Source organism: Neofelis nebulosa, chromosome 14, assembly GCF_028018385.1.
Source record: "Neofelis nebulosa isolate mNeoNeb1 chromosome 14, mNeoNeb1.pri, whole genome shotgun sequence".
Taxonomy (NCBI): domain Eukaryota; kingdom Metazoa; phylum Chordata; class Mammalia; order Carnivora; family Felidae; genus Neofelis; species Neofelis nebulosa.
The window spans coordinates 22,793,269-22,820,969 of record NC_080795.1 but is presented as its reverse complement, the minus strand read 5'-3'; the positions used below and the strand labels follow the sequence as shown (position 1 = coordinate 22,820,969).

General features: G+C 47.0%; 1 protein-coding gene and 2 long non-coding RNA genes across 4 annotated transcripts in view; 1 reads left to right on the top strand and 2 right to left on the bottom strand.

The window, feature by feature from the left end:
• LOC131495063 (uncharacterized) overlaps window positions 1–12,029 on the bottom strand; it is a 62,825-nt gene extending 50,796 nt beyond the window's left edge. The window contains exon 1 of the long non-coding RNA XR_009253738.1: window positions 11,763–12,029. This is a non-coding gene — a long non-coding RNA (uncharacterized LOC131495063). The remainder of the gene's footprint in view (window positions 1–11,762) is intronic.
• On the top strand, window positions 603–27,701 carry SBSPON (somatomedin B and thrombospondin type 1 domain containing). Of its 2 annotated transcripts, XM_058699841.1 has the most exons (5): window positions 827–1,201; window positions 12,035–12,229; window positions 22,338–22,428; window positions 24,058–24,234; window positions 25,985–27,701. In XM_058699841.1, exons 1-5 carry the CDS (start codon window positions 988–990, stop codon window positions 26,100–26,102), a joined length of 795 nt encoding a protein of 264 aa, XP_058555824.1. In that variant the 5' UTR covers window positions 827–987; the 3' UTR covers window positions 26,103–27,701. The 2 variants fall into 2 exon arrangements, with proteins under 2 accessions (XP_058555823.1, XP_058555824.1); XM_058699840.1 differs by lacking the exon at window positions 25,985–27,701 and having other exon boundaries at window positions 603–1,201; window positions 24,058–24,216.
• LOC131495064 (uncharacterized) lies at window positions 16,678–20,502 on the bottom strand. The gene is made up of 2 exons (XR_009253739.1): window positions 20,436–20,502; window positions 16,678–17,251 (listed from the first exon to the last, which is right to left on the bottom strand). It is a non-coding gene; the product is annotated as an uncharacterized LOC131495064 (long non-coding RNA).

Sequence of the window (27,701 nt, the reverse complement as noted above, 5' to 3'; positions counted from 1 at the left end):
CTTATCAAAACCATTATAGTTTAAGTGATTTGAGAACATAAAATCAAATGAAAATTCCATGATAATTTTTGGTTAACAAAAAGAGTGAGGTGAAGAAAATGCAATAAATTTGGAGAGAAAGGGGAAGGAAATGTATGAGAAGTTAGACAAGCGCTTTACTAAAGCAGGCGTTATTGCTAGGATATCATTAACAGGGTTTCTTGGGGGGGGGGGGGAATCGGCTTTGACAGAAAGCGGAGCACAGTTTATTTACTTTTTAATCCTTCTCTTAACATTCATCAGTTGCCTCTTGAGTGAAGCAAACTGGCATTTGCTTGGGGCAGGAAAGTCTCATCTGACATATAGCAGAAAGAAAGGATGCTTTCTTTGGTTTTATCTCGTCGTTTCTAAGGGGCCGCTGTGGTCCTCAGGGACTGGTGTGGGGGTGGCGGGGGCGGGGGCGGGGGGGGGACTACAGTCTGAGTTTTCCTGGGCGAAGTCAGGGTGCCTCGCTCACACTGTGCCGCTGAGACCCGTTTGCTGCGCATCAAGCGCTATTCGTCTCCAGGCTTGTTGCTGAAAATGCCCACGCATGAACGTGACCCCAGGTGTTAGGAAGCAGAGTCTGGAGGCTGGGAATGCGGCGGTTCCGACGCTCCCTGGGTCGCCGGGATCCCCAAGCACCTGCCGCTCCGCTCTCTCCCGGGGCGCTCCCGCGGGCTAGGGGCGCGGGCTCGCGGCGGGCGGGGCGCCGATTGCGGGGCGCCCCGGGGCGAGGCGCCCTCCCCACCTGCGAGGGGGCAGCCGCGGCACCCGCCCGCGCCCGGACCGGCGCGCCGCCAGGGCTGGGGAGGGGCGGCGCCGAGGGCGGGGGCCCGGCGCGGGGCAGGGCCGGGCCGGGCTGCGCGTCGCGGGCCGCTGGGGCTGCTCCGGGCCGCCGCTCTCCGAGGAGCACACCGCTCGCTCCGAAGGTCTGCGGCGCGGCAGGCGCCGCCCGGAGCTCTGGCCATGAGGACCCTGTGGATGGCGCTGTGCGCGCTGGCGCGGCTGTGGCCGGGGACCCTGGCAGGCTGCGCCGAGGCGGGGCGCTGCTGCCCCGGCCGGGACGCCGCCTGCTTCGTGCGTGGCTGGAGGTTGGACAGGGTTTACGGGACGTGCTTCTGCGACCAAGCCTGCCGCCTCACGGGGGACTGCTGCTTCGACTACGCCAGGGCGTGCCCAGGTGGGTGGCGGCGCCGAGGGTGGGGCGTCGGCCCTTCACCAGCAGCCGAAGGGCACAGGGTCCCACAGCAAGGAAGGACCGCGGCCCCAGAGCCAGGACAACCCCCCCCTCCCCCCCCCCCCCCCCCCCCCCGCCAGCCCTTTCCATCCTGGCGCGTCCAGACCGTCCAGCCTGGCCTACCCGTGACCCCTCCACCCAGGTACATCTAGCTCCCTCCATCCTAGGGTCCTCCAGCTCCTTGTGTCCAGGCACAGATTCTCCAGTCCCTTCCGTTCAGCTACACCTGCGTCCAGGGATCCCGCAGTGCTCTCCGTATGGACGTAACCACTCCAAAGCACCTCTCCCCACCGGAACCTGGATGGAAGGGCCTGGAGCCATCTGTTCCCCTGGAAGCTTGTTGGGGCTCAGGAACCCCAGTCTGGTGGGGCCACCTCCTACCTGGGAAGATGGCATGCCAGGTTCCAACGGCATGCCCCTGGGCCAGGCTCCACCATTTTCATCCTGTTACCCCTCAGGGATCTGAAGTGACTTGCGACAAGTGATAAGGGAAGGGGTGTGTAATTCTCCCGCTCAGAGCCAAGGGCTTGCTCCGGTAGAGTACTTGTGCAGAGCAAGTTCTTGGAGGACCACAGTTGTCCTCACCTCTAGACTGCAGCAAGTAGCACAGCCCCTTTCTCACAAGAGGAGTTTGATCTGCTCCTTGCGTTCAATTTTCTCTATCTAGCATGATAAAGGGTTTTCTCTGGGGGTTCCTATTATATTTTAATCCTGCTGGTTTTCCTTGAGGGTCCGCCTTTTTCACCTTTAAATTTCCCTCAGTAGCACAGCCCCTGGTTAAGGGCTCAATAGATGCTGATTTAATTAAATTAAAAGATGAAATGGGGAGTATGGTTCTAAAGAACAAGGTTTACCTGAGAGAAGCCAGCTCTAGAAATAAAAGTAGCCTTGTTTCCTGTTAATCTCATCACCCAAAATGCCTCGTGTACGTTAGGGTTTGACCTCAAGGACTTCCACATTGTGACTTCCTCCGCATGTTCTTGGGAGAGTAACCCGCGGGCCTGCGTCATTCCTCGGGGAACCGGGGGAGGGCGCTGTCTGCCTCCACCTTGCTGGAAGAGGCCACTGGCCCATGGCAAGATATCACCCAGACCTGGTACTGAAGGAACACGATTGAAAAACATTAAGATTTCCCTGACCCTGCTTGAAAGCTAATGACTTACTTGTGAATATGGCTTCTCTTTTTGATAAGCTTCTTTCCCTTTTCTGCTCCAAGGCCACGGTATTTTGCTACTGAAGTAAGGTAAAGAGTCAGTTATTTAGGAAATGTAGTGGCCAGGGTCCCCAGCCCTACCCCGCCCCTGCAGAGCATCCTACTAAAACTCCCATTTGCCTCAGTTACCTAGGTCCCTCAAGCAAAGCCTCTGTCAATATGGCAGAATCACCTTCTCACAAGTGATTCACTTACATTTTAAATACAGAATTCCTGAAGACCAGATAATGTGCCCTAGTCTGTGGTAAGCACAGGGATACAAAGAAGATGAAGACACAGTCTCTGCTCCCTACAAGTTCACGGTCAAGCAGGGAAATACACCTGCGAACCACCTGCTACGTGCTTAGTGCCAAAATAAGGGATCCAGGAGGCAAGAAAGGAAAAACTCAGAAGACCTTCCAGAGGAAGTAATGTGCCAGCATAGTCCTGGAGAATGAGCAAGAAGTCTCTAGAAGGGGAAGAGGAATTCTAGCAGGAAAGTATCACATGGTCATTCAGCAGTTACCTGTGGGTGTCTGCCTTTTGTGCCGGGAACTAGGCGGGGCCCTGAGGCTGCCCTGGCCAGCAGGACAGACAGTGAACGCAGCTAGATATGGAGAGATTCAGGCACAGAAGAGGCATGGGGAAGGACAGACCAGAGTCATGAGAAGAACTTCCCAGTGAAGCCTTACAGTGCTATGAGGAGTTGTCTGTACATGGTCACAAATAAATCCCTTACTTTCGGTCCAGGAGGTAGAAATATTAAAACAAAGAGTCTGTCATTTGGGAGTGGGGATATATTGGGTACGTAGGAGCAGAGAAGAGATGACCTTATCACCTTGGCAAGGGCTCAGAAAGAAATCACAGCAACTTGGTGCCTGGGCAAGAGCTGTGAACAGTGGGCATGGGGAACTGAAACCAGACAAAGAAAGGGGCCCAAAAGAATCTTAAAAAGCATACTCAGCCTTATGCCCTTCCCTAGGGAGTTAGCGGAGAACCTCGCAGGCCTGAGCAGAAGCAGACACAGGACCTAAAAGGCTCCTAGTTGGTAAATTCTCTGTGCCTGAAGTTTCTTGGGAGAAGAGGAAGAAAATAGAGACAGTTGGAAGTGGGCCACTTGGAAGACGGAGCCTGCTCTCCCTGCAGAGCTGAGGGTGAGAGGGGCACCACGGAGCTAAGATGCTCAGTGCCTCAGCCCCACGCCAGCGTCATAACTGTGCTGACTCTCGGGGCCTGTGGGAGCGGCTTACAGATGAGGGAGCTGGGGCCTTCCCAGGGCTCCCCCATTGCTAAGTGGACGTGAATGGGCAGCACGGTGACATCTGAACCCACTGTGCCTGATTTCAGGCTGCCACCTGCCACATCTGTGGCGCATGGCTGTTATTTACTCCTAAATACATCACGGTGTAGCAGCTCAGGGCCTGCCAGTCACTCCACATACATAGAACCATTAAGACCCTTAGAATCTCTTCTCCTTACCCCATGTGATGTTACCTAATGATGCTGTCTGAAACCTTTTTGACTGAAATTACATTATATGTGAACCAAAAATGAGCCATGTCTGTAGAACTAAGAATGCCTTACTTCTCTTCTTTCTGATGTTTTTCTTCTTTGTAAACACTTTTTTTTTTTTTTTTTTGGTGTGGCTAAGAGATGAAATCCTGGAATTTCTCTTTCTAAATAGGAAGTTATTATTTTTTTTTACTTTGTAAAAATAAAAATAAGTTATTGGGCCTATGGATTTGCTGAACTGCCAGAAATTTCTGAGATGAATGATCTCAGAAAAATCTCGTTATGGTGATGGCATAGGTTTCAACACCAATTCTATATCTCCATTACTGATCCTCCCCCCCAACAAAAGAATAGAAAAATTCTCCATTGGCTGTGCGAGACCAGGGGTGGGAAAGGTAGAGGAGGGACAAATCTATACCCTGCTCTGGAAGAACTTCTTAGATATCAGGCTCACCACACTTGGGGTCCTAGAGTCTGCATTCTAAGATCACAGTAACAGTAGGCTGTAGATTTTTGAGGAGCGTGTTCAGGAAAGAGTCATAATTAACCCAAGTGGAGCAGGAAAAAAATTGAGTAGCCTGTGTGAGGCAGTCTCTTCTCCTAGACTTATGGGGAATCTAGGAAACTAACGGGCCCATATCTGCTGACTTCATAACTGGAAAGAGAAGGGGCAATGTCCTTGAAACTATGGGCTCCAAAGCTTACCCAAGGAAAGGATGTCACAGTCTACGGTGATTTAGAAAGTTGAGGCTTTCCTGGAACCATAGCGGCCCAAGAGACAGCGTGTGGCTTCCCCTGCCTTTGTCTTTGCAGGAAAAATGAGCAGAGCCTGGCGCCAGCATTCAACATGACTTGACTTTGCAGGCTTGGGCTGCAGCCCTGGGTGTTCAGTGCAGGAGGGTGAAATTGTCAGCTCTTCTCCAGCATTTACGCTGTGCCAGGCACCTTATAGCTGTACTCTTACTTAGGTCTCACGACCCACCACCATGGTAAGCAGAGCCCTGGGAGGTTGGGCAATTTGTCCTGAGGCATATGGCTAATAAGTGATGGAGTGAGATTTGAACCCAGGAACTCTGAGTCTGGAGCCCACATGTTTAAACATGATGTCTGGACCCTCAGAGAAATGAGGCTTTATGAGAAGCTGTGTACTTTGCAGGGTAGGCCCCAGATAAATACTGGTGGAGTGAGTGAGCCCTCTCTCTCCTTTGACTCACTCCTCATGGGCAAACAATGTGTCCTGCCCCTCTTTACAGTCCCCTGACAGCTCTCATGGTTGTCAGAACAACCTGAGCCGTCATTCCACCGAGGGGACGTTATCTACCCCAGCCACCTGTCCTTTCAAAAATAACATTTTCCTTCCTTCACTGAAAAATATGCTTGCTGCAGAAAATTTGGAAAATACAGAGATGCACAAAAGAAGAAAACAACTCCCCTGGAAACTTACTACCCAGCAAAAGCATAATTATCTTTCTGATTTGTATACCTTTTTTTCTGCGTTTATATGGTATATAAAATTCTATTTTTCTTTTTTTTTTAATTTTTCTAAGTTTATTTATTTTGAGAGACAGAGAGAGCAGAGGAGGGTCAGAAAGAGAGGGAGAGAGAGAATCCCCAGCAGGCTCCATGCTGTCCGTGCACAGCCTGATGCGGGGCTCAAATTCACAAACTGTGAGATCATGACCTGAGCTGAAACCAAGAGTCAGACACTTAACCAACTGAGCCACCCAGGTACCCCTAAAATTCTGTTTTTCTAATGAGGCAGTCCTTTTTATTGTCTTGCTAGCATTTCGTGAACTTGACCAGTTAATGTCTCAAAAGAAAGAAAAAACCCACTGGTGGCCAGGTAATGGTTTATGCAAGATGAAAAAAAATACTTGATCATTTTGTTGGAGCTTTCCAGGGCGGGTGGGGTAGGGAGCAAATGGGAACATGGGCAATGTAGTCTCATTTGACCCTCAGAGATTTGACAAGATTTCTCAGAAAAAGGTATATATATAAGAGAGAGAGAAAGGCCTATGACATTTAAAATTGTGTCACTATGAGATGTGTGTGTGTGTGTGTGTGTGTGTGTGTGTGTGTGTGTGTGTGTGTGGTAAAGGGGATGCTGTAATTTTCTCCCACACAATGTCAGGAAACAAATGCTATGTGGTAATGGTACTGCTGTGGGTAAATTACAAAAATATTTCAGGGGTGCCCGGGTCGCTCAGTTGTTTAAGCGTCTGACTTCAGCTCGGGTCTGACTTCAGCTCTGACTTCGATCTCACAGTTTGTGAGTTCGAGCCCTGCACCGGGCTCTAGGCTGACAAGCTCAAAGCCTGGAAACTGCTTCAGATTCTGTGTCTCCCTCTCTCTCTGTTCCTCCCCCACTCACACTCTATCTCTCTTTCTCAGAAATAAACATTAAAAAAAATTTTTTTTAAAAAGAATATTTCGCAGGAATGGCTAGGACTATTTGAACTTAACAACATGAGGAAGAAAGCACTTGTTCGTGGGTGGCCTTGAACTTTTAGGTGGCAAAGAGCCAAGCAGGCAGGGCCAGATCTGTGATTAACCAAGGAGACACTGCATGAAAATAAGAGCAAGGTTTTATATTAAGAAGAAATAACCCAAACTATATTTATGAAATGAAGGACTCTGGCTGTCAGCTCAGTGTGTGTGTGTGTGTGTGTGTGTGTGTGTGTGTGTGTGTGTGTTCATGTGCGCTTGTGTAGCATAACAAGAGAAACATTAGAAATATGTTTTTTTTAGTTACCTTTTGGTGCCTAAGACAGAATAGCGTGTCTAGTTCTGGGTGCCCCCACTCACCAAGGCTGTGAATGGGTCTGGAGAAGGCCCAGGGGTCATTCTGAGAGGGCAGAGTGTCTATAGAAAGATGGGTCCGACAGCTGGAGTCATCAACCTGAAAAGTCCATGCTAGAGGGACGGCGAACCACTGAAATGTTAAGTCCGTGAGCCGCACGGATAAGATAAACATAGATATTTTTTCCCCATATTCTGAAATTCTTGAGTGAGGGAAATTTGGATCAAATTAAAGGAAATACCACTCCATGCCACTGATAATAAAATGAAAGAAGCTTGTTATTTTCAAGATGTGGTACTGACAGGAGATATAAATGGATTTGAAAGGATTTGAAGGACTAGCGGCTGCCAGGAGAAGCCAAGAGCTACGTAACCTGAAGGCACAGAAAACCAAGCTCCTTCCAGCAACACCCTTTGGGGGCACCTTTGCCAGCGGAGCTCAGACAACTCTTGCCCAGGTTAAGAATTCCCATATTTTTGGGGCGCCTGGGTGGCTCAGTCGGTTGAGCGTCCGACTTCGGCTCAGGTCGTGATCTCACAGTTGGTGAGTTTGAGCCCCGCGTCGGGCTCTGTTGCTGACAGCTCGGAGCCTGGAGCCTGCTTTGGATTCTGTGTCTCCTCTCTCTGCCCCCTGCCCTATTCATACTCTGTCTCTGTCTTTCAAAAAGTGAATAAACATTTAAAAAAAAAAAAGAATTCCCATATTTTTGGCTATGGGAATTTCTGGTTTTGCTCCTGTCCTTCCACCAGCTTTCCTTCCCACTCTGGAGCCTGAGTCAGTTCTTTGGCTTCTAACTAATGATATGAACAAACCAGAATTGGTTTCAACATAGAAAATTGTTTAGGAAGGAGGACGAATTTGTCCAATGCCATTTCATCCATCTGTCTGTCCGTCTGTCCATCCATCTATTCAACAAATATTTATTGAGCAGCTACCAAGTACCAAGCACGAGGCATGAAACGAAAAGCTCAATGACAATAAATACAATAAATAAATATGTACGCTATATAATTATGAATCATTGAAATATTATAAAGCAGGGAACACTGAGCTCTGAGAGGAAGTATTTTGTGGTGTGGCAAGTGGAAGGCTGGGGGTGGCACTGGGAGAGTACTTAGATAAACTGGCCAGAGAAGGACTCCCTGAAAAAGAAATAATTCATCTGGGGGCGCCTGGGTGGCTCAGTTGGTTAACAGTCCAACTTTGGCTCAGTCACGATCTCACGGTTCATGAGTTCCAGCCCCATGTTGGGCTCTGTGTTGACAGCTCAGAGCCTGGAGCCTGCTTTGGATTCTGTGTCTCCCCCTCTCTCTCTGCCCCTCCCCCATTTGTGCTCTCTCTCTCTCTCTCTCTCAAAAATAAACATTAAAAAAAAAAAAGGAAACAATTCATCTGGGACCTAGGGAATGGACCGACCCCAGCCATGCCCAATGTGGGAAGAACAATCCCCGCAGAGGGAACACATAACAAGCTTCCAGAGTGTGACAGAGTTTGGTGCAAGGAGGCCAGCGTGGCTGGAGCTTGGAGTGGAGGTGGGGTGGGGGTGGGGGGGCAACTCCAGGTGAGTGGGGGAGGGGCACAGGCTGGGTCATACAGCACCTTGTAGGCCACAGCAAAGAGTTTGATTTTATTCCAAATTCAAAAGCAAACCATTAAGAGAGTTTAAAAAGCCGTTTACTATTACTATTATTATTATTATATTTTTAAAGATTAGTGGTATCTTTGGTAAGGTAATTGTACTTGGAAATGACTGGATACTCCTGTTAGGACATGTGAAATGTGCTCAATTCTTTTTTGTGCAGATTCCTTACTGAAATATATAACTCCCTTCACTGTTCTTGGCCATTCTCCCTGTGGCTGTGGTAGGAACAGCTGATAACCAGAAAGCTCTCGAGGAGGGGGGACTAGCCGGTACCTCAGAAAGGATTTGATAATCCTTGAGTCTGGATCTATCCATTATCCCATTCTGTAGGGAGCTGGGAGTCAGGGGTGCCCACTGGGCCTAAAGCAGCGGGTCTATGTCTCTGTTCTTATTACACTCCTTGGGACCACCTCCCAAATAAGTTACTTGCATTCAAATCCATGTCTCAGAGTCTGCTTCTGACAAACTCCACTGGGATATTAAGTTGAGTTGAAACAAAGGAAGAAAGAAAACGGCTTGCCTAGCATTCTGGCATCCACTAAACCTAAGCTTTGTTTTATTGTACAAGGGGTGGGATGATGTCGTTAAACTCTAACCATTAGGACATTGGGAAGCTGTGACAAGCCTGGAATCAGAGACGATCATGTTGCTCGCCAGATCTGTTGACCTCCAGTAACAGCTAGTGAAATGTGAAGATTGAGAAAGTCAGATTTTAAGAAAGAATATTTTGATATGCTGCCTATAGATGTGAATACTAATGGACGAGTTCACAGGAAACCTGTGTCATGCAGTTGTAATATATGACTTGAAATGATAAATCTGTCAGAAATTCCCGTACTTCCCCTAGCCTCTGTGACCAAAGATCTCTCATGATCTATGATGAATTGCAACCCAAACAATCAAAAGTTCACAAATTAGGGGCGCCCGGGTGGCTCAGTCGGCTAAGCATCTGACTTTGGCTCATGTCATGATCTCCAGGTTCATGAGTTCGAGCCCCACATTGGGCTCTGTGCTGACAGCTCAGAGCCTGGAACCTGCTTCGAATTCTGTGTCTCCCTCTCTCTCTGCCCCTCCCCTGTTCATGCTCTGTCTCTCTGTGTCTCTCTCTCTCTCAAAAATACATAAACGTTAAAAAAAAATTTTTTAAAGCTCACAAATTAATCATAAATATAATCTTTTGTGCAGAATAGGAATAAATATCTCAGATTCCTCTTCCAACTCAAAATATTTTGCGGAACACCTTTTTAGTCCTGAACTTTTACTAGGTGAACTTTTTTCATTTTATCTTACAATGAAGCCATCGAGATGATGTTCAGGACCCAGAACTTTCTGGTTTTCTTTATGAGGCTGTTAAAGTCATGGATTGGAAACCAGAGACATAGTGTTTTCCAAAGCCAAACCTGAACTGACAGGAACAACAACTGATTCAGTGACTCTGTGATCTGAGGACGTTAACTATGGGTCAAACTAAACATTGCACATGAGACACAAATGCTGAAGAGATACCGGGAAACTAAATTCAGTCAGAAAAGTGTCCCCATTGTCATCTTTTATAATATGGATAGCATGTATTCAAACCAAGGCCAGATCACTAAATTCTGAGCTAATGCCATGGCAAATTTTTATTTTATAGTGATGTCCAATGTTAATCTTTGAAATAAGTGTTTTGTTTTTCATTTATTAAAAAAATTTTTTTTAATGTTTTATTTATTTTTGAGACCGAGAGAGACAGAGCGTGAGCAGGGCAGGGGCAGAGAGGGAGCAAGACACAGAATCCAAAGCAGGCTCCAGGCTCTGAGCTGTCAGCACACAGCCCGACGCTGGGCTCGAACTCACAAACCACAAGATCATGACCCGAGCCAAAGTTGGATGCTTAACTGACTGAGACACCCAGGTGCCCCAAGTGTTTTATTTTTTAAAGTGAATTACTAGGGGTGTCTGGGTCGGTTAAGTATCCAACTCTTGATTTCAGCTTGGGTCAAGATCTCATGGTTTATGGGTTCGAGCCCCACATTGGGCTCTGCACTGACAGCACGGAGCCTGCTTAGGATTCTCTCTCCCTCTCTCTCTGTCCCTCCCTGCTCTCTCTCTCAAAATAAATAACCCTAAAAAAATAATTTAAAAAAAACAGATAAAGTGCATTATTAAGTGTTCAAGGCCAACACATCAGGGCAAGACTAACTAGATTCAGGGATGAAGAGATTTGGGTGACAGAGTTTTGAAAGAATTACGGACAGAAGGAGTCCTTCTCAGCTCCTAGCCCGGCAGACTTTTAAATCCCGCTAGCTCTATGGCCCAATTAAATCACGGGATCATGAAAATAAAAGGGGAGGAATCCACAAGAAATGACCGGAGCAGGAAGTGGACTGTTACTGATTTTCTGAAGGATATGCGGGTAGCAGGTATTGGGAACCAGTGTCATGTGCCTCATTCTTGCTCCCTTAGGTACTTGACATGTGGTGCCTATGAGTTTTTAGATGATGAATAAATGCATGTTTTACAACAGTCTGAAGTTTTTGAATTACTGACATGTTTATGTTGTATGTGACCCTTTTCGTGTCAGGGTTAGCTATGTGCTGCCGAACGATTGGTCTTCCCACATCCATGAACCCTCAACTGGAGAGCACTGTGGGTCCAAGTTAGTCTTCAAGTACAAGCTGTGAGAACTCCAAATCCAGATTTCAGAGAAGTTACAGTGCTTTCTTGGTGAAGACGCTGTAAGCTTGAAAGTATGAAAATAGTAGGGAAAGTGGGTCACATTTTGTGAGAAAGAAAGAGTTTTCATCTCTAGTTCATAGGTACATCTTTTGTTTTCTTATTCTTTTCTTAGCTACAGTTTCAAGCCACCTAAAAACCCATTACAGTCCTTTTAAAAGTTTCATTAGGACTTTAAATGGGAAAGTTAAATGTACAACCGCATTGATTTTCCGGTCCTGGCCAGAGCATTGTCCCCACAGCCAAATTCTTGCCCCCGACTCTGCTTTGTCATGCGTGACCATGAATACTATTTACTTCTGTGGGTTCTGGTTGCTCTTCCTTAAACTCCAGCCCTCACAGTTTCGGGGTCTAAGAGGCATAAAGGACGATAGTAGAGCACCTAAGAGAAGCCTTAAGTGTAGAGGTCCCTTGGTGTGGCCCTAAACCATGTCTTAGGGACACACGATGGGGATAAGAATTGACTTGGGAATTTTATTTTTTTTCCCCTTTACGTATTCTACAATGAACATGTACTGCTGTTACAATGAAAATGTTCTGGGCAAGGGAGGATGAAATGAAAATCTAGGAAAAACAGAAGCAAAGATCTTATCCAAGCCCAAGGAGTATGAGGAAGTACCCGAAGGCAGGCCTCACTCTTTACCTGGGGTGCGTCCCTGGCTCAGAGCCACGGTCAGGATCCCAGAGTAGCTGCCGGTCCGCCACCGAGAGGTGCCGGTTATCAGCTAACCATCAGGGCGGGTGGAGGCCATGTCATCTGAGCCCCCGCTGTGACTGTGTCCCTCCTTGCTCCGGGGCGCAGGCAAAGCGCGCGGCCTGCGTGGGCTGAACTGGCCTGTGGATGTTGGCGGGAGCAGCCTGGAGGCCGCTGGGTTCACTCAGGTGAGCGTCCCATCCCACCGTGCTGTTTTTCAGCTCGCCCTTGCATCGTGGGGGAGTGGAGCCCCTGGAGCGGCTGCGGGGACCAGTGCAAGCCGGCGGCCCGCGTGCGGAGGCGCCCGGTGCGGCAGGAGCCTCGGAACGGCGGCGCGCCCTGCCCGCCCCTGGAAGAGAGAGCCGGCTGCCTGGACTACTCGACGCCCCGGGGCCAGGACTGCGGGCACTCCTTCGGTACTGAGGTTTTCGCGGTGGTGGCTGCCTTTGCTGTCTGTCGTGACTGTCCATGTCTTGTCCCGTAAAAGGCCTTGAGCCGAGCGGGGAAAGTTCCGTGCGCCGCAGGCAGTGGGCTGGGCCGGTCCGCCCGGAGTAGGCAGGAAGCTCGGGAAATGCTTGATAAAGGAATGAGTGTCAGCTGCATCGGCGCCGCCCTAGGCCACGCTGCCCTCCCTCGGTGTTTTCATAACCCAGTGGTGGCCCCTTCCTCTCTGTGCGCGCTCCGGATAAAGGACATGTGCACTGTGGTTTGTAGCAAACTCAAGGCGGTGACTTCAGGGAGCATGACAGCGTTTCACACTGGAGTAAGTGCCCCTTAAGGGTAACCATCCATCTTGCACTTTTAATTCCTGTTCCTGTTCAGTCAGGTACACTCATCATACACGTGTGAAGGTAGTAGAAAAATGATTACTTTCTAAACAATGTCAAATTACCCTCCTAAACCCCCAGTTCTCCCCTCAAGCTGGCTGAATTGGGGCTGTTGTGATCAGATTTGTGATTTGACAAGATCATGCTGGTGGTGGTGTGGCCAATGGAGGGACCGGAAGTCGGCTCACGAATGAGTTGGGAGCTGGGGGCGCCTGGGTGGCGCAGTCGGTTAAGCGTCCGACTTCAGCCAGGTCACGATCTCGCGGTCCGTGAGTTCGAGCCCCGCGTCAGGCTCTGGGCTGATGGCTCGGAGCCTGGAGCCTGTTTCCGATTCTGTGTCTCCCTCTCTCTCTGCCCCTCCCCCGTTCATGCTCTGTCTCTCTCTGTCCCAAAAACAAATAAAAAACGTTGAAAAAAAAATTAAAAAAAACAAAACAAACGAATGAGTTGGGAGCCATGGGAAACGGACAAAGAAATAAGCGAAAGAGCTACCGACCATGTGTTGATCTGGATTGCATCTGATGGGGGAAAACACTGCCTTCTCAGGATCACAAAGATCGTATGTTTTTCATAGGAACCTGGACGTTTTTATGCCAACGTCATACGTTGAGGCCAACGTTTGATGGCCTCATCAAGCCATCTTGGCCCTTTTTTTCATTCTATGCACAAATACTTATTAAGAGTCTACCTGATACCAGGCACTGGGCTTGGTGCCAGGGCTACGCTGGTGACATACGCTGGCCTGGAGCATGCTGTCCTGTGGCTCACAGTCTGGTGGCAGGGGAAGATGATAATCAGATGATCTTAGGAAAGTAATCCCAGAAAATTACAGCTGCAATTTGGTGCAACTGGAACCAAACAAGGGAGAGATGTTCTGAGCAAGAGAGATGTTCTGGTCTTGGGGGAGGAGGGGAACCACAGGAGGGGGAGGGGAAGGGACTTCCCTAAGCATGGGGAGGTAAAGCTGAGAAGCCTAGAGTTTTCCAGGCAGAGACTGGCATGGTGAACCAGATATCGGGTATAGGGGCTTCAAGGGATTTGGGGATTGATCTAGGGAAAATGACCACAAGAGGTGGTAATAGGCAGTAAGCTTTATCAGGCAGTGCTTGGACAGTGTTGCAGGAGAAGGGGGAGTGCAGAGGCTTTGTTGTGGGAACCACCATCCAAAAAGGGAGAAGAGGAATCCGCCAGGGCTCTGTGTCTAAGTGATGTCAACTCCAGCATGATGTGGAGTGTCTGGGGGCAGAGTTTCAAAGAGCAAGGGTGGGAGCAGCTTGGGGTCTTACATCTACAAGGTTTTAAGCTCATCAATGGCCCACAGGTGCCAGCTGTAGTTTCACAGGGTATGAAAGGCAGGCAGGGCCTAAATGGCTAAAAATCTGCTTGTTTGGCACTTTTTAAAAACAATTGGATGCATAAAAATTTGAGTTTGCTGCCAGGAGGCTTTGGAGCTAACAGGTCTCAGCCTGCTGTGAGGAAGTGAACAACCTAGGGACCCTCTTTGGCTCATTTGTATAATATGGGGAAGCACAAGGCCCATCTGAGAAGTTGAAGGCCAGAGTCTGGGGAGCACAGAGAGTGAGGCTGGCATTGAGAGAAGAAGCATCTGTACTGACACCCCCCTCAGTGCAGGGCCCCAGAACTCCCTGTTTAGGATTTTGGTCTTTATCTTAAGAGCCACTGTAGCATTTTCTGCTGTGGTCAGAGCTGTGATTTGAAAATATGGCTCTGGGGGCGCCTGGGTGGCTTAGTCAGATAAGTGTCCATCTGTTGGTTTCGGCTCAGGTCCTGATCTCATGGTTTCTGAGTTTGAGCCCCACATCAGGCTCTGCGCTGACAGCACGGAGTCTGCTTGGGATTCTCTGTCCCTCCCCCACCCCTTCCACCCGCCGCCGCCCTTACCCCTGCTCACACTCTCTCCCTCAAAAATAAATAAATAAATATTAAAAAAAAAAAGAAAAGAAAAGAAACTATTGGTCTGGTAGAGGAGTGGGTAGCGGAAGGGCCAGGGTGGCAGTCAGATTTGACTCCCAGGGAAATAGTTTAGTGTTCACAGATGCGGTCATGGAACAAAACCACATTCAGCTCGTGAGCTCTGCAGAAGCACTGTAGAAAATGCTCAGGGAGGAAGTCGCTCTAGGACATTACTGATTTTTTGAATGCCTCTTAAAACCTAGTGCTGGTGTATCAGGAAAGCAGCCACTTTGCTCATTTACAGGGTTTGGCTGGTAGAAAGTATTTCTGAAGTACATTTGACCCTTCAGTGCTCACCAGGCTGCCACAGACCGCTTCGAAGCCTGGTTCTCCATATCTCTTCGGCTTAGTTCAGGTCACAGGAAGACAGACAGGAAGTCCAGGGAAGGGAAGGCTATGGAACATGGAGCAAGGGCACCAGGGAGCACTGAGCCCGCCCCCTGCCCCCTGGGGGTCTCCTCTCTGCCTGGAGGTGGCTGCTCCTCTGTCCTCTGGCACAGCCCACAGGCCTGTCCTCCTCCTCATGTCCTCTCCCTGTCTCCCACCCCTCCCACCAAACTCCAGTAAGAGGACTTTCTAAAACAGCAGTCTTCATATGTGACTCCCCATAAAGTGTTCGTGACTTTGAACTAACACCAACAGGAGAAATCTGGACTCAGTGGCCTCCTTTCCTACTAAGGTAAGGTGAAATCCAGTTTGGGAAGAGAGGCGAAATCTCTACCTGGGCCAGGGGCACTGGCATTTGCAGCCCTACTTTGGTCCTTGAGATGCACTTTCCTGTTGTAATGTCTTAGAAATGATGACTGCTGTCACAAGCTCGTCAGGGGGGACAGGACTCCTCAAATATTCCAGTCTGGTGGTTCCTAAAGTGGGGTCCCCAGCCGGCCACATCGGCCTCACCTGGGAAGTTGTTGGAAATGCAAGTTCCCAGGGCCCCACCCAGACCCACTAGATGAGAATGGCTGGAGCCAGGCCTAGCACTGTGCTTGTAACAAGGCTTGCAAGGGATTCTGCTGTTCACCGAGGTTCCAGAACCACTGCTCTCGCCCAAGTATGGCTAGTGGTTCTTCCCTGAGTCCCGACTCATGGCTGGATCACTTAAATGACACTTTCCTGAAGGCAGAAGCTTGCCAATGCAAAATAGGGTGTAGGTCAGGAAAATGTGGGATAAATCGGACAGTTTTCTCTATGGAAGAACTTCTCAGAGGCTTTATTATGCTAATGACCATTTTCATTCTGTAAGAGGGAGATACGATATGGGCTGCTTTCCCCCCTTATTTCAATAAATGACCCTTTTTCCAGGGTGCCTGGGTGACTCAGTCGGTTAAGGGGTTAAGCCTCCGACTCTTGATTTTGGCTCAGGTCATGATCTCACGGCTTGTGAGATCGAGTCCCACATCAGGCTCTGTGCTGACAGCATGGAGCCTTCTTGGGATTCTATCTCTCTCTCTGCCCCTCCCCTGCTCACTCTCTTTAAAAAATAAATAAATAGACATTTAAAAAATTTAAAAACAATTAATGACCCTTTTCCCAAGGGGATCTCAGTGAATCATTAGTGTTCTGTGGAATACACCTTGGAAAATGATGGGCCACACAAGGGAAATGAGAGCAGAGACATGAAAATCAAATTTGGTGGATTGCCCTAAGCCCTGTGTCACCGTCATTCCTATGCATTCATTTAAGATCCACTGAGCGTTAACAACAGCCAGCACTGTGCTGGGGTCTGGAGAAACAGACTCGAACAACAAACATATCACGGCTAATTGTAACTCAGGGTGATGAGCAAGTGCCATGATAGAAGAATGCTCAGATTGGTGTGGAAACGTGGCGAAGGAGCACCCACCTCCCCCGGGGGCTCTCCGTACTGCTGCGTGGTCACCTGTTATGCCCCGCGCCCTACTAGACTCTATGCACAGAGCGGGAGCCTTTGGTGCATGGAGTAGCAATCCCTCACATTTTCACAGCAGAGAGCTCCTATAGACATTATTGATTCAGTGTTCGTAGCAATCCTGTAGGCGAGCCTATTCGTTTCCTGTGGCTACTGTAACAAACTACCCCAAGCCTAGTGGCTTAAAACAACACAACTTTATTATCTTAGGGCTCTGTGGGCTAGAAGTTCAACCCAGGTCTCCCTGGGCTAACATCAAGGTGTTGGCAGAGCTGTGTTCCTTTCTGGAGGCTCTGGGGGAGAATCAATCCATTTCCTTGCATTTTCCATCATCCAGAGACTGTCACATTCCTTTCCTCATGCCCCCTTTTCCATCTTCACAACCAGCTGCATTGCATCTCTCTGTGCTTCCTTTTGTAGTAACCTCCTCTGACTTCCTCTCTGAAGGACTCTTGTGATTCAGCCCATCTAGAAAATCCAGGATAATCTCCCCATTTTAAGGTCGACCATTCATTCCATCTGCAACTTTCCTTCTTCTTGATGAAATAACATAATATTCTCATGGGTCCTGGAGATTAGGATGTGGACACCTTTGAAAGGCCATTATTCTGCTTACCTTGGAGGTAGAATAGCATCATTATCCTTGAAACCAAGAGGACACTGGAGCTCAGGGAGGTGACAGCATTTGTGAAGAACTTCCAGAATCTAACCCTGGATCTCAGGGCTCTAAATCCTGTGGGGTTTTCCCTCTTTAAAAAAACAAAACAAAACACAATTTAAGTGTATTTATTTATTTTGAGAGAAAGTTTTATGTTTTATTTATTTATTTTGAGCGGGGGTGGGTGGGGTAGAGAAAGAGGGAAAGAGAGTAAATCCCAAGCAGGCTCCTCCCTGACAGCATGGAACCCGATGCGGGGATCTATCCCACAAACCATGAGACCGTGACCTGAGCTGAAACCAAGAGTCAGATGCTTAACCGATTGAGCCACCCAGGGGCCCCAGGGTTTTTCTTCCTGATATTGCTTTGCTGTTCCTGTTATCATTAGAGCTAAAATCGCAGTCATAGGGGCTCCTGGGTGGCTCAGTCATTTAAGCATCGAACTCTTGGTTTTGGCTCAGGTCATGATCTCATGGTTCATGAGAACGAGCCCCGTATGGGGCTCTGTGCTGACATCATGGAGCCTGCTTGGGATTCTCTCTCTCTCTCTCTCTCTCTCTCTCTCTGCCCCTCCCCACTTGCCCATGCACTCTCTCACTCTCAAAATAAATAAATAAAAATTTTAGAAAATAATAATAAAATAGGGGCGTCTGGGTGGCTCAGTCAGTTGAGGGTCCGACTTCAGCTTAGGTCACGATCTCATGGTTTGTGAGTTCCAGCCCCACGTTGGGGCTCTGTGCTGACAACTCAGAGCCTGGAGCCTGCTTTGGATTCTGTGTCTCCCTCTTCCGCTCTGTTTTTCTCTCAAAAATTAATAAACATTAAAATAATAATAAAATAAAATTGCAATTACAGGTTCTGGTAAATGAGTAGAAATAGGGAGGCCCTGTGAGGCCAGTGAATGAAACCCCATCCCTGAAGCTCTCTTATTAATGAAGATTAAGTAGCTATTGAATTTTTCCCGTTTCCTTTAATGCATATCTTGACTATATTTTTATCATAAAAACAAATCCAAAAAGCCATATGATTGTATTAGTTGTACATATGGACTCCTTCTGAAAGGAGATCGATGTGTATCATAACCTGTATGTGTCCAGGCTGGTGTTTTGTCATGTTCTCCTTCTGTCCTCGTTTACACTGTACCTACAGACCAGTGGTTCTAAGCCTGCTTTGGGGACACCCCATTGTGTCAGAGGACTTTATGAAATTTTCTAAGCAAATTCAATTTACTTTCATGTTCAAAGTAAGTATGTGCTGCGCCACGCTTTTAGAAGTCGAGTTGTTATAAAACCGAACAATGGTAGGCTGAAAGGATGCCAGAAAAGTTGGCAAATAGCCTCTTAACAAAGACTCTATTACATTTGAATATTGTTGCCAGGAAGGGGAAAGGAGGGGGAACTAGCTTTTATTGAGAGCCTTTGTCCCCGGGCACCCGGCTACGTTCTTCCACACGTAAGCTGCAGTGGAACTGAAGGCAAAAATAATTTCTAAATTACTTACCACTCTTAAGTAATGGAAATTAAATTAAATTAATATTAAAAAGCGGTGCTGGGTCAGAGACCTCCAGGCAATCTGGCTCCTGGTCTATTTTCTGAAGACTCATGTGGGGAGAAAGTGCCCCCTGTCTGCAAAATGTGCCACCAAACCAAGCCCAGGTCTTGAGGGGCTAGGTAGGACACAGAAGAGACAAGTCCCAGAGTTACTGGCTTGCTTTTATTAAAAAAAATTTTTTTTAATGTTTTTTTTTTTTATTTTTGAGAGAGAGAAAGAGCATGAGCAGGGAAGGGGCCGAGAGAGACACACACACACAGAATCCAAAGCAGGCTCCAGGCTCCGAGCTGTCAGCACAGAGCCCGATGCGGGGCTTGAACCCACGAACTGTGAGATCATGACCCGAGCTGAAGTCGGACGCTTAACCGACCGAGCCCCCCGGGTGCCCCACTGGCTTGCTTTTATGATGGGTCATACCCTCAGAGGTTTGACACTGAATGTGGACAGTAGATCTTAAGAACCAGAAGCAAAAAAAAAAAAAAAAAAGAACCAGAAGCTATCTCCCGTGTTGGGGTTCTTGCTTCATCATTTACTATGTATTTTCCCTTCATTTAACTTGTCTGAGCCTCAGTTTTCTGCCGAGAGCACCTCATTCGTGGCACCTCTCTGTATAAAGCTTTTGTGAAGACCAGTGACACATGAGGAGAAGGTACTTTGTAAATAAGCAGGCTGTAAGCATACAAGGTGCTGTCCTAGCAGGTGTTAATCTGTGCCGTGAGCCTGCCCCACCCCTCCAGGGCCACAACTCCCACACCACCCCTCCCTCTCTCCTGGGGCCTGAGGGGACTCGGGAAAGGGCTCACCAAGTCCCCTTTCCTCTTTATTTACTTTTTTAAAGTTTATTCATTTTGAGAGAGAAAGAGAGAGTGTGAGCGGGGGAGGGGCATAGAGGGAGAGAGAGAGAGAGAGAGAGAGAGAGAGAGAGAGAGAGAGAGAGAGAGAAAGTATCCTAAGCAGGCTCTGTCTGCACTGTTCAAGAGGAGCTCGACTCAGGGCCCGAACTCACTAACTGAACTGTGAGAGCATGACCTGAGCCGAAACCAAGAGTCGGTTGGAGACTCAACCGACTGAGCCAGCCGGGGCCCCCTCTTTTCCTCTTTTAAAGGTTACTTCATGTTAAAGATAGCGATTAGGGACGGAAAGGGAAAATAAAGCAGAATGTAAGCAATTCATAGGAAATATGCTGCATAAAATAGTGAAACCTTGTGATCCACATGACATTAGGCTCCAGGCAGTGACAGCGTGGGTTCGGAGACACCGCCTGACCCTGCCATGTTTAGACGGGAGCCTTAAACACGCTCCTCAACCTCTCTGTGCCTCAGTTTCCCCATCTGTGGAATGGGGGAAATAATAGCACCTATCCCAGAGGGCTGTTGTAAGAGTCAAAGGCATTAACGCATGAAAGGTGCTCAGCATTATGCCTGGAAACCTAGAAGGGTGTCACTGTTCACTTTCATCATTATTATTATGACAGCGCTTTTTTAAAGGATTTGATATCAGATATTATAGTCCTATTCTTGCCCTCTCCTTCCTAACCTCATTCCCTGCGCCCCCCCCACCCCCAGCTATATATTAGGTGCATTGCCTTTGAACTTTTGTAATAAAACATGCAGTACAAATGAGGAGATCAAATAAATGTTTTGAGCTAAAGAAACACATCCCGAAAATGTCATAGTTTGGTACAAGGCCACGTGGACTTAGCAGCAATTGAATCGTTCACTCACTGAATAACCTGGGAAACGAGGCAGAAGGACAGAAACGGGAACAACCGGTGGGAAAGCTAACATCCTTTTTTTTTTTTTTTAATTTATTTTTGGGACAGAGAGAGACAGAGCATGAACGGGGGAGGGGCAGAGAGAGAGGGAGACACAGAATCGGAAACAGGCTCCAGGCTCCGAGCCGTCGGCCCAGAGCCCGACGCGGGGCTCGAACTCACGGACCGCGAGATCGTGACCTGGCTGAAGTCGGACGCTTAACCGACTGCGCCACCCAGGCGCCCCAAAAGCTAACATCCTTCAGATGTTCGTGTTTCGGATGACGAGGTCTGAGGGAGGCGGCAGGATCCTAACATACACGCGCTTATGTGTTCTTTTCAATTCTCTCCGTGGATTTTGGAAGTTCCAAAGCCACGGTCACATTTAGAAAGAGGGGCGTGTTCTCTGGAAAACAATGAAACACGTTAGCGCAGCAACAGAGCTTCACAGCTGAGACTCTGAGGGCTCACGCTAGATGGGGCTGAAGAGATTGAGCACCAAAGCACCCAGGACACAAACAATACCGGCAACTCGTAGGAGGAAAAGGCCACCAGGTATCAGGCCACTCCTGCGTTCCGTTCCCCAGTAACATGAAAAAGCCTCCTTAAGAAAAGCTAAAAAAGAATTAGGGCTGCCATCTTGTGGCAACGAGGAGCCAGGTAAAATGAGCATGTTGGCTGGAGGCATCTATTTTCCAGCTGGTACCCTCGTCCAGCTTGCTCACGATGACTCTGGCATCGCGCAAGCCAACATCAGCTGGTGTCTGCCCTTCATGGGATGGTCCAGTTTCTGAAACGAAAGGGAGGAAGGATTGTTGAGCCATCTCAGCCGCAAGGCTCAGTGTGGGAACAGAAGACCACAGGGAAGTAGGATCTGTGTATCTCGTTGGCGATTCCGTGACATCATTCACCCACCAAGCCACCATTCGTTGCATTCATGCTTGCTAAGTGCGTAAACGTGTGAGGGCCACAGGGATGGAAAGGGCAAAGCCTTGTCTTTCTTGAGGTGACAGCAGAGCGGCATCGGGAGGTTATCTCCAGGTGCTATACTGTACATAGGAACAGATGCCTCCCCACACTTAGCAGCAAATAGGAAGGAGACGCACAAACAAAATCAGTGAAAGAAGAGAGCAGAGGTGGGAGGCAAGGATTCCTGGCTCCCTTTCTTCCCTCCTGTCTAGAGCATTGAGTTGGGTTGGGGTTGGGGACAGGAAGGAGGAGAGGGCCAAACTGACTTTCCTTCTCCGAGGCTGAGGGTTGGCATGAGGAGGACGGTGTGCTGGCCGGCACTAGGCAGTCACTCTGAGACCATGGGGCAGGCAGCGAGGCTTCCAGGCTGCCGTTGCAGAGACCCGGGGGGCACTTACATTTCCTGCCTCTGCTACTTCCATTTTCTCCTTTTCACATTTCCTCTCTCTCTGGTTGTCTCTTTTTCTCCTTACATCCCCCTTTCTCTCTCTTTTGCCTTCTTCCTCCTCTTCCCTTACTTTGTTCTTCCTATCTTTCCCTTTTCTATTTTTCTTCCTTTCATTTAAAAAACAAAACAGAACAACCCTTCTCTCCCTTTTCCCCCTTGGTTTCCTCTGCATCTTTTATGGCTTCCTCTTGTATTTTTTTACCCCTGGCCCCCTTTTCACACAGTGTCACTTGTTACTGTGGACAAGCCTGCCTGTAGCTGCCCGTCTGTGTGCACACAGTCTTTGAGCTGGGTTCTGGGGACACTGTACCTTGGCCTCGTCTCAGTCCTTGGTAATGTGCCATGGACCTTTGTACTTAGGGATGGGGGGTCTCGATAGGACCGACGCCAAGTTTGGGAAAGGCCATTCTGAGGGCTTTAGGCTGCACGTGTGCAATGCCATTCTCTCTTTTCTAGTCCCTGCCTTCATAACTACCTCTGCATTCAACAAGGAGAGAACACGGCAATCTACATCTCCACAGTGGTCTACAGACACAGAGGACAGCGGGTAAGTTGCTGTTTTTGTTCTGTATTGTTTGGGTTGAGTTTTTCAGCTACTGCTTTTCCAGTGTACGGTCAAGTCAGCCCATAAAGGTCAAGTAGGTGTGATGGGTTTTCTTCTGTTACTTGTTCTTTGACTCTGGATAAAATGTGATTCTTTACCACAGGGCTGGGCCCTGTTTTTGTGGGGCTGCAAAGATTTGTCTCTGAGGTCTGATCAACAAGAAACATGCTATATAAAATGAGGATATCACTTTCTCAATCATACTAAGGATGTTCCTCTTGTAGTCATTATGGGAACACGGACACCAGCACCCATGTGTTTGAATGTGGCCCACACCTCAGCTCTGAGGATTTTTATCAAGAAGGAAGGCACAGGGTGGGAGGGAGCTCTGGGCCTACTTGCAGTCCGCTCTTCAGCTGTCAGCACAGGGACACCAGACAGTTGTATGTTCAGACCTCCACACGGCCACTCGCTAGCCGTAAGACCTTGGAGATGTTGTCCCACCTCGGTTTTTCTTCTTGAAAAATGAGAATATTAATGCCTACCACATGGCGTTGTCAGGAGAATTTAATGAGAAAATAATGAAGAGACGTCTGGGTTAAGCGGTCTGTTGAAAGTTGATTGAAGCTGTGTCATAGAATTTCCTACCTCAGGACCTAAAGGTACCTAATAAACGGCCTAGCACTGTTAAAGCTCTTTGAAGCAGACTCTCCAGTCACTTTCCATCTAACCTAGGACAGCTCATAATTCCATGGATAAGAAACTAGCCCATTGTAGCTTACTTAATTAGAACTGAAAATGCAACGTGCAGGAGTTTTAATATGTTTTGTTTCCCTGAAGAATTGTAAAATCATGTTGCTTTTTAGTACGAGGCTCTAAAATATTCACCCATGTCTGGATGCTCCCCCCGGGCTTTTGGAGTCTAGTCACGCAGAGGTTTCCACAGTTCAGCATAAGGCGAAACGAGCCTCTGTCACAGAAAAACATCTCCGCTTCCCATTTCCTTTTATCTGCCATGCCCAATATCTGTGATGCCCAATTTGTGATGCTTGGGTTCGAGTCTAAACTCACCGTCATTGCCAATCACGCAGGTGAGCCGGTGGGGTGCGTAGGGAGGGCCCGCGGGGCCAGAAAGGCCTGGGTGCTGCTCGGGGCATCGAGGGCAAGCTCTCCGGGGGCTTACATGTTTTCAAGCTCAAGCCAGTTCTTATTCGATTTCTATCATTCTCTAAGATATCAGCAAAGTTATTGAGGGCCATTTTCCTACGGAAATATGCTTTTTACACACAATTTGGTGGTCAGACTAGATGGGATACGGGATATCCAAATTTCTGCAAATTCACGTTGACCAGGTCATTCGACCATGGATTGGAAAAGCACCACACACTTCACTGGGGTTGCCAGTCGGACATCACCCATCGTCTTCGTTCGGCAAATGAGAGGCTTGACAAGGCATCGTGTGACTGGTGCCGTACCGTAGCTTGGGAAAGTGCCCGGTGCTACCTTCTCCAGTCTGTCACATATCCTCGGCACCTGCAGGCTTCTTGAGACTTTCTGCGGCATTAGGCTACCGCTAATGACAGCACTTGAAACTCTTGTGGGTTTTTGGTTTTGTTTTTGTTTTGGCTCTAGATACTGTATGGAGTTCAAGACTGAGTCATTGACTCATCACTGTGCTCTGGAAAACCGACCCCTGACTCGATGGATGCAGTATCTCCGGGAGGGGTACACGGTGTGCGTGGACTGTCAACCCCCAGCTATGAACTCTGTGAGCCTTCGCTGTTCTGGAGATGGCCTAGACTCGGATGGGTAAGGGAGAGACATTCGCTGAAGGGTCTTTCTGGTTTTTATTTGGAGATATTGGTCCTGTGTCCTGAACAGCAAATCAGGGCATGATTTGGGAGTCAAAACCCAAGTAAGGAGAATCTTCTGTCTAGCAATTCCTGAATCCAGGGCCCCGTTTACACTGCGGGACTCAGAGGCTCTGTATCAGTGATGAATGGGTAAATCTGGATCTTGGTTCGGACCATGCTGCCAAACGACCACTGAAAACATGATCACTCCAAAGCAGTGTTTTGAAAACCACTTGAATCCGAACCTCTTTGGATGCTGATTTAAAAACTACGGATTCCCAAGCCCCACGTGAGCCTAACAGAATCAGAGTCTTTGGGGGTGGATTTTTAACAATCTTCGAGGTCAGGAGTTGGCAGAGAGTAGATACTCTCAGCTTTGGGGGCCGTATGGTCTGTCTCACTACTCAACTACCATCGTGGCATGGAAGCAGCCACAGACACTGAACAGATGCACTTGGCTCTGTTCTAACGTTGTATCTGTGGACATGAAGATTCGAATTTCATATAATTTTCCTGTGTCATGATACATTATTTTGATTTTCTTTTGACTTTTTAAAACAAACAACAAAAAACATTTCTTGACTAACAGACCACACGAAAACAAGAGGTAGGCTGGATTTGGCCCATAGGTTGTGGTTTGCTGACCCCTGCCCAGATGATTCACTCCCATAGCGATGTTTCAGAACCACTGCTCAGTGGGGTAGTCATAAAACCACGCCTGAGACGGTGGTGGACTCAGGTTTGCACGATCAGACACTGATAGAAACCTATGGATTGGCCAAAAGAATTGACCCTGAAAACATTTAATTACCCTGAATATCTATCCCAGTCTTGTACTCATTTATCAGTTAAATCCAATGGCACTATTCCTAACCAAGAGAAGAGTAGACCTCATGCTGGTCAGCTATCGGACAAGGGCCAACTTCGGTCGCACGTAGATTACAGTTTTAAGTATATCAGGTGGAACTGGTAAAAGTACAGATTAGAAGGTAAAATATGAGCCTTCTCAGCTAGTCATTACTCCCAAGGTGTATTTTAATATTTAATAACTTGAATTTATGTTTATTAGTCACTTGTGCCTAATAGCCTTTGTAAGGAGTACACGACATGAGCAGTAAAGTGGGTAAGAAACCAGATATTTAGACTTAAATTTTTCTGAATATCTCATCTATATTTTGTCTTTAAATGAACTTATAATTTAATTTGTATCCATAAAGTACCTTGAACCCTGGCTGAATTTCCAGTGCCCTTAAACAAAAATAATTTTAATAATCTGGCTTCCCTCTTCCCGCTTCTCCCGTTTTTTTCATTATGGAATCAAAGAGTTGGAGGTGATTACAAAAGATCACTTGGGCAGAGCCCTCTAATTTTAATATACATGAACTAGGGAGCCATTTTCCTCTGTGTAACACTTCATATATTCAGATCAAGTGAGAGAAATGAACACGGTAACCTCAAACTGCTCTCTCAACGAGGGTGTCCTCAAATAGAGATGAATTTGTAACTTGCTTTGACAGAACCCAAAGAAGGGAAACTCAGTTTGTGATCACTTTGTTTTTTTAAATTTCAATTTGTCATGCACTTCAAAACTCCAAATACGATCATTCTTTAAACAACAACAAAACCCCTCAATTTATAATTCTGTAAATTAGAATTTTCTTTGGTTTGCTTTTAGCGTAACTGCCATTTTCAAAATATCGTTTCAGAAATCAAACTCTCCACTGGCAAGCAATTGGCAATCCTCGATGTCAAGGAACTTGGAAAAAAGTTCGGCGGGTAGATCAGTGCTCTTGTCCAGCTGTTCACAGCTTTATTTTTATATAGATGGCGATGTAAATATTTCAGAATGTGTTTGTAAACATGCCAAATATTACCAAGTCATGTTCAGTGCTACATAAACCTTCAAAAACCGTTTGGCCCAAGTCCCTGAACACATGTCATTGCCACACTCTGAAGAAGAGAAAGAAAATTTACGGGCCAGTTCCGAAGATACGTAGTGCCTTTATTTTCATTTCTGCTACACCAAGGCTCCTGTGGTCCTTGGCCTTCTGCAGAGTCAGTCTCATTCAAGAGGTGGCCCACACAACACAAAATACATGCCTCTTTGCACTAAAATTACTACAACATGGTCCATGTATTGGTGGGTTAAATTGTCATTTAAGGTATCCATGCTTTGTTGCATTCTTTCTTTCTATTCTGTAATCTCTTAAAATCTTCTCACTTTAAAATATGTTATACAGGTGTATATTCACGCGGTCACATATACATTGCCCATATATTATTCCATAAATTATGAAAGAATAATTTCAAGAAAATAGTCACAAGTAATTTTCAACAGGACATGTCGTTTAAGATTTAGGAAGCATTTTGTAATGAAAAACCAGCAGCTAAGTTAAAAATGCTTTTTTGAAGAAGAAATTGTTTTTCGTTAATTGACAAGACCAATCACATGTCCATTCTAGCTAGGTCCATACAAGTTCCTTAAATGCGGTAACTTTCACGAGGAGAATTTTGGCACCAACGGATGAAACAATGCTTTGAGAGTGAAAATTTTACCATTAGCGTCTAAGATGATTTCCAAGGCTTAAAACTTGATGCTGACTGAAATAATCTTTCAGATTTCAGTTCAAACTAAGTTCAAGTTTAATCAAGGTAGGCTTACTGCTTTTTTTCTACAGCATACATTTTCTTATGTTTGGGGTGGAAGGCAGAGGTATAAATGATGGAAGACGTGGACTTTATTACAAATGTGATGCTCTCACACATACACAGAGAAGTATTAGTCTTCTTATCTTATAATTGGCAAACCAGTGAAGCAGAGGCAAGGTGGCTTGTTGAAGGACCGGGGAGGACTGGTCACTCGGCAGGCAGCCCCAGAGCCGAATCTCTGCTTCTCAGCCAGACTCAGCTGTGATGAAAAGCCAGATGATGTCAAAGACAGCCGTGAAAGCTAAGCCCTTTCCACAATTTTGAAACAAATTCTAAACCTAGGATATTTTCTCTGGAGAACGGCATCTTAAAATTCAAACTTCTTCGGTTTCATTTGTATAAGATATTATTCACTAACAAATGATTTACTAAAATACGTATTTCTTGGTACTTATCATGTAATGACAGAATGACAATAGCAAATCACTAGGGATGGAAAAATTCCTCGATATTTGATGCTGAGAGTAGCAATATTTCTGACTATATATTCATTTAACTGTCAGAGTTGTTTTTATGGTAAATTACATTCTTCAGAAGTTAATAATAAAAAATTTGAGTCTCATCAAGGTTAGGAAACTTAAGCTGTAAGTTCAGTATTAACATTTTAAGACCATTTCTAACATTTGTAAAGCAAGATTTTTGAAGCTTTCCTGGGTAATTTTAATGTTACTTAAAATTTTTATACCAGTTAATAAACTTTCTGTTTATTTGTTA

Coding starts and splice junctions, on each gene's coding strand:
- SBSPON (XM_058699840.1), top strand. CDS start 618: ATGCGGCGGTTCCGACGCTCCCTGGGTCGCCGGGATCCCCAAGCACCT. Junction 1,202..12,034: donor CTACGCCAGGGCGTGCCCAG/GTGGGTGGCGGC, acceptor GCTGTTTTTCAG/CTCGCCCTTGCATCGTGGGG. Junction 22,429..24,057: donor ACAGACACAGAGGACAGCGG/GTAAGTTGCTGT, acceptor TTTTGGCTCTAG/ATACTGTATGGAGTTCAAGA.